Source organism: Oncorhynchus nerka, linkage group LG14 (assembly GCF_034236695.1).
Source record: "Oncorhynchus nerka isolate Pitt River linkage group LG14, Oner_Uvic_2.0, whole genome shotgun sequence".
NCBI lineage: Eukaryota > Metazoa > Chordata > Actinopteri > Salmoniformes > Salmonidae > Oncorhynchus > Oncorhynchus nerka.
This window is the reverse complement of record NC_088409.1, coordinates 72,859,922-72,866,359: the sequence shown is the minus strand read 5'-3', so window position 1 is coordinate 72,866,359 and position 6,438 is coordinate 72,859,922. Positions and strand designations below refer to the sequence as shown.

At 43.9% G+C, this 6,438-nt stretch overlaps 1 protein-coding gene across 2 annotated transcripts; it reads right to left on the bottom strand.

The window, feature by feature from the left end:
* Nucleotides 1-1,216: 1,216 nt before the first annotated feature.
* Nucleotides 1,217-6,317, bottom strand: LOC115141844 (suppressor of cytokine signaling 5-like). Of its 2 annotated transcripts, none has more exons than XM_029681098.2 (2): nt 6,209-6,317; nt 1,217-4,213 (listed from the first exon to the last, which is right to left on the bottom strand). In XM_029681098.2, the coding sequence occupies exon 2, from the start codon at nt 4,038-4,040 to the stop codon at nt 2,406-2,408; it is 1,635 nt and encodes a 544-aa protein (XP_029536958.1). In that variant the 5' UTR covers nt 4,041-4,213; nt 6,209-6,317; the 3' UTR covers nt 1,217-2,405. The 2 variants fall into 2 exon arrangements, with proteins under 2 accessions (XP_029536958.1, XP_029536960.1); XM_029681100.2 differs by lacking the exon at nt 6,209-6,317 and adding an exon at nt 4,345-6,171.
* Nucleotides 6,318-6,438: the final 121 nt, after the last annotated feature.

Sequence of the window (6,438 nt, the reverse complement as noted above, 5' to 3'; positions counted from 1 at the left end):
CTCTCTGTACTTTGCGCTGTTCATCTTTTCCTCGATCCTGACTAGTCTCCCATTCTCTGCCCCTGAAAAACATCCCAACAGCATGATGCTGCCACCACCATGCTTCACCGGAGGGATGGTATTGGCCAGGTGATAAGCAGTGCCGAGTTTCCTCCAGACGTGATGCTTGACATTTAGGCCAAAGAGTTCAATCTTGGTTTCATCAGACCAGAGAATCTTGTTTCTCATGGTCTGAGTCCTTTTGGTGCCTTTTGGCAAACTCAAAGCGGTCTGCCATGTGCCTTTTACTAAGGAGTGTCTTCCGTCTGGCCGCTCTACCATAAATACCTGATTGGTGGAGGGGTGTGAACATGGTTGTCCTTCTGGAAGGTTCTCCCATCTCCACAGACGAACTCTGGAGCTCTGTCAGAGTGACCATCAGGTTTTTGGTCATCTCCTGACCAAGGCCCTTCTCCCCCGATTTCTAAGTTTGGCCGGGCGGCCGGCTCTAGGTAGTCTTGGTGGTTCCAAACTTCTTACATTTAAGAATGATGGAGGCCACTATATTCTTGGGGACCTTCAATGCTGCTGACACTTTTTGGTACCCTTCCCCAGATCTGTGCCTCGACAAAATCCGGTCTCAGAGCTCTACAGACAATTCCTTCGACCTCATGGCTTGGTTTATGCTCTGAAATGCACTGTCAACTGTGGGACCTTATATAGACAGGTGTGTGCCTTTCCAAATCATGTCCAATCAATTTAATTTACCACAGGTAGACTCCAAGTTGTAAAAACATCTCAAGGATGATCAATGGAAACAGGATGCACCTGAGCTCAATTTTGAGTATCATAGCAAAGGGTCTGAATAATTATGTAAACAAAGTATTTCTATTTTTAATACATTTTCAATAATGTATAAAAACCTGTTTTCGCTTTGCCATTGTGGGTTATTGTGTGTAGATTGATGACTAAAAATGGTACTCCTTATTTTAATACATTTTAGAATAAGGCTGTAACATAACAAAATGTGGAAAAGGGCAAGGGGTCTGAATACTTTCCCGAATGCAAATACAATTTCCTGTCTGTCACTTTAAAGGTCTGCTTATCTGAATTCTTCCAGATCGGCTTTTAGTCCCAGCCGGAGGTTCGTGTAAATGTGCTAATATCTGTATAATTTCATCAGCCTTCCAGGCCCAAATATCATCAACAGAGAGATGGCATAAATTCAACAGCTTGGTAAATGTTCATGTCATGTGAGGACATGGTACTAAAAAGTCAGATTTATTTTTTTAAAAGCTCATTGTTGATACAATCCTCCGTTTTGATATAGCCAGTACCCTAACAAGATATTGAGATAACATCGATATACAAAATGGAGGCCATTCTAAAATCACCATCATGCTGGAATGTCTATATTGGACCAGGCTACACCAACAGCCTCCAAGCACAAGGCACAATGACTCAATGATCAAAACGTAAAGGTAGCTTATATGTGCGTCCATCATCATTCCTCTGATTCCAACACAGGCTCAGTGGTAGGCTAAGAAGATCAATAGACCAAAGCACTTCCAAACTTCAGAGGAGATGGAGCTATTCTCAGCAGGTGCTGCTTCATGTTGTTCTCAGCACTAACACAACACTGAGAAATGGTTTCAACTCTTATTCAATTTGATTCATTTTGTGTTAAGCATTCAGCAATGGCTTCAATGTTCGCTAATTTGAAACGTAGTAACATCATCTCACATGGATAGAAACTCAAGACATTTACCTGCCTTACACCCCATAGTTTTAGTTTGTCTGAAAACTATAGGCTATATAGGAAAGTATTGGATTATTCAAGGTTATTAGGACGAGTCAAATTAATTTAAGTACCTTTCTTTTGCCTACAAAAGGAATGACACAAAATATTTTAAAAAAATGTATTTGCAAATGGTTTATACCACCAGTCAGGTCCTCAGCAGTTTTCCAGCAGGTTGTCATTCATATATAGTCACATCTGTTAGTTTCCAGTAGCCTACATTTGGCAATGGTAATTAACTGACCCATTATTAAACCTGTATGTGCTCCATAACTCATCCACCAAACCAGCCTGGATTCTGTTCACATCAACCCAAATAATTGATACATCCCCTCACACATGGTGCATCATTACCACACTTCTGAAGTTTGTGAGTAAAGAAAAATGTGTATGTGCATCGTAATTGAATTAACATTATATCCAGAGTTTGAGACAAGTGTAAGACGTCATATATGGGAAATAATAAATAAAACAGGTAGCTAGGTATACAGTGAATGCAGTAGGTAAGTATATGTTATTTTTTTTTTAAATGGAGTGAGTCAACTGGTTGTCCACTGAGCGAGGCCCGCCTCCATTGAGTGTTTAGTTAGTAGCCTAGTTGTGGTTCACTTCCACCAGAAGGTCTTTGTTATTCCCACCAGGTGTCCATCTTCCGTACCCTCACCCTCTGCTTGTAATGGTACTCCTTCAGGTGTTTCTTCAGGGTGTTGGGGATGGGCAGCACGTTGATGCCGTCGTAGGTGGTGCGGCTGCTGATCACCGCCCTGCACACGTGCTGCAGGCTGAAGGGCAGGGTGCGGTGGATGGGGTTGGACAGCAGAGGCTCGAAGAACATGCAGGAGTTGGGGTCCTTGTAGTGCTCCAGCAGCCCTGTGACGGTGGGCGCGTGGAACACACTTGGATCGTGGACGTCGAAGCTGAAGTTGTGGTTCCACTGCTCGATGCGGGCGTGCAGCGAGCGGCCATAGCGGCGGAAGCTGACGGAGAAGAGGTAGTCTTCCTGGGCTGAGTCGCGGAGGAGGAAGGTGCCCTCTGGTTTGCCCTCCAGCAGAGTCTCTGCCTCATAGCGGTCCATCACACCCCAGTAGCAGGGTAGGTTAGTGATCTGCAACAGGTCAGGCACCAGACAGTGGATGTAGTCGATCTGGGTGTGGATGCGATAGCCGTCCTGAGTAGGGGGACCCTCAGCCTGGGGGACGGCAGCTCTGGTTGGCTGGACGCTGGCTGTGACCTGAGGGTCATCCACGGGGTCAGGGACAGAAGCAGCCTCACAGAAAGGGACCAAGGCAGATGCAGAGGCAGAAGAGGAGGCAGCCACAGCCACTGCCTCATCCAGAGTGTCCAGACAGCTTTGCAGCAGGAGCTGGTGCTGCTGCTGCCTCTGGAGAAGCAGCTGCTGTTGCTGGTGAATGGTAGCCCTGTCGTCCCCTGCAAGCTCATTCATACCATGGGCCAGTTTGGGCCCCAGCTTGTACAGCGGGTTGATCTGGGCCGTCACCTCAAACGTGTGGATCTCTGCGTTGGGAGGTGGCTCTACGCCTTGCTCAATGCTGATGCGCCTGCGCTCTCGTAACCGGTCATCCACATCCTCCACCACGGCGGCCATGTTTGAGGCAGAGGCACTAGTGCTGACCACCAAGGTGTCCACTATAGGAGGTGTGGAGATGGGGGCTGTGTGCTGCTTGATGAGGTACCACTTCTGAGCCAGCTCGGTGCCTGCAGCGAAGGGACAGTCGTCCAACATGAGTTCACTAAGGTGGATCTTGCGGCGTGAGGAGGCAGCAGCTGCAGCTTGTGGCATGAAGACCTGCTGAGTGGAACTGGACAATGATGGAGTGTTGGTCTTTATGGGGAAACACTGCCCCATGGCATCCTGAATCTTTTGGCGGAGTGTGCGAATGCCACCTGCCCCCCTGCCCTCAGCCTCACTGGCTGGTGGCTCAAGTGTCCCCTGTGCCAGCCTGGCTGTCCCCCTGTCCTGGCTGAGTGAAGTGACCCCCTCCTGACCCTGCCATCTCCTGCCCTCTTTCAGGGGAGAGGAGGAGCAGCGGTCCCTGGGCTCTAGACCAGTCAGCAGATCCCCATACTCAAACCCATCGCTGACAGGCCGCTCCGCAGCTTGCTGCTCACGGGACGTATGGCCTTTTTTCTTTCCTCTTCCACCGGCATCTCTTCTCTCCTCAGACCGGCTCTGTCTCACCTTGGGACGGGCGCCCCGCTCCCTGTCTTTCCCACGATCGCCTGACTCCTTCGGTTGAGACATGTCAGGTTAATTACGGGCTGGAAAAATGGTAGTTGCAGTCGGGTCAGCTGCAGGGAAAATGTGACTGGTGATTTGTGGCTGCCGTCAGTTCTCAGAAGCAAGCCCCCCCCATTCAGAATCTTTCCAATGACTGTCAATAAAATGTCCCATGCATCACTGTCAGTCACTTGGGGCTACAAGATAAACAAAAAAAGAGTTTCTCTTAGCTGCAGCAATTAGGAGCAAACAATTATATACACATTAAAAAGAAACTACGGCCTATAAGCAATATTGTTTATTAATCAAATTAATAAACAATGTAAACCTTTTTATAAGATTTTTTTGTTGCTGCACCCTGACAGCAAAGACAGTTGGTACTGTCAATAACCCATCTTGTAGATCAGGGGTTCTCAAAGTGGGGTCCAGAAGGGGATCCACAGCCAGATCTCAAAATAAAAAATGGATTTTATTGGTCAACAAAAGACAGATGGTATCTTGTCAAACTGACTGGGGCCAGCAAATCTCCTTGTCAAATTGACTGAGGTCCATCAAAAGGTAAGTGTCAAACTCAGCCCCAGTCAATTTTACAAGAGATTTGCTGGCTCCAGTCAATTTAATAAGAGATAGTCAGTCATAAGAATGCTATAATTCATGTTCTTAACTCTGGGCAACATGGGCATGAGAGGCTCGCAGGGATATTATCCACAGAAGTCCACCATTTATACATTGTTCAACTCAACACTTCTTGTATTACCCTTAAAATGTTTCTCAACATAGATGCACTGTAATTCAAGCTTTGTAACTGCCATGAGACTGTGTAGAATTGCAGGATGAGGTTTAAAGCTTGCACAACAAAAAGGCTCTCTGCCTCATGATTTTTTGTTGTTGTAGAATTGCAGAAAATGAGCTTGAAACTGGTAAAAATTATAATAATCAAAAATTTTGCAAAAACATTTCCTTCCTAGGGGCCGAGACTTGGTTCGTCCGGTCATGCACTGCCAAAGTCATAGTAAAAGTCCTTGTATCCTATACTTTCTCACTCAAATTGTGTTCTGATTATGAGAGGGTTCCTGATGATTTTGCAGTGGTATAAAGTACTTAAGTTGTAGTTTAAAAGTATTTTTACTTAAGTAGTTTTTGGTGTATCTGTACTTTACTATTTGTATTCTTGACCACTTTAAACGTCACTACAACTTCACTACATTCCTAAAAAATATATTTTTTACATTTTCGCTGACATCCAAAAAAACTACATTTTGAATGCTTAGCAGGAAATGGTCCAATTCATGCACTTAAAGATGAAATCCCTCGTCATTCCTACTGCCTCTGATCTGGCAGACTTACCAAATACACATAATACACATCGTAATTTGTAAATGTCTGACTGGTGTTCCCCCCTGGCTAACCGGTAAATAAAATACCAAATAAAACGGTGTTGTCTGGTTTGCTTAATATTAAAAAAATATGCAATTATTTATACTTTTCCTTCTGATACTTTAGTATATTTGAGAAATTACACTTTTGATACTTAAGTATATTTAAAACCAAATACTTTTAGACTTATACTCAAGTAGTATTTTACTAGGTGACTTTCATTTGAGTAATTTTCTATTAAGGTAATCTTTACTTTTACTCAAGTATGACAATTAAGTAATTCACAGTGGTGGAAAAAGTACTTATCACAAAAGGGGTCCCGAGCTCCAGAAAGTTTGAGAACCCCTATAGCAGATAACTCCCTTCCTTGATAACGGAGATATACGCGTTCTTTTATAGCTGGATGCGATTGAAGCAGTGCCCCTAGCTAGCCAGTTAACGTTAGCTAGCTAAACGGCTTTGTAGCATTAGCCTAGCATCTATCTGAAACATTTCAGGCATCACGCTTTCCCTTATAGCAAGACGCGTTAGCTTACGCTAACCTCAGAAAAAAACAATATCGAACATTTGTTTCATAACAAAAACGTTTTGAGGATGTCACAAAGACCAACTAAAATGTGGTAAAACTAACAAATAGTTCATGATAACGGAAACAAGTTTGATTGTTGAGCTAACGGAGAAGGCAAAATCCGGAGGAAAAAAAGGTTGTCACTCTCAAATATTCGACAAGAATGTTTGAAGTCTCTCCTTATTTGCCCGTATTGTTATACTGTAATGCAAATGTGTTATAATTTTGATTAGATCAATTTACTTACCTTAAAAAAAAATATTCTTTGCTGCTCTCCAAAAGATAGCTAGTTAGTAATGTTAACCAGGAAACTGAAACGTTCACAACCCGGAAGCACAAATCCTTTTCAAAATAAAAGCCCACATAGTAACAAGAGGTTAATGTAATCCATAAAACAGGACATTTTAAATCAAACGTATTGAAAATGGATGAATGCACAGGCAGTTGATATGTTGTAGCATGTACATTTTGAATGAG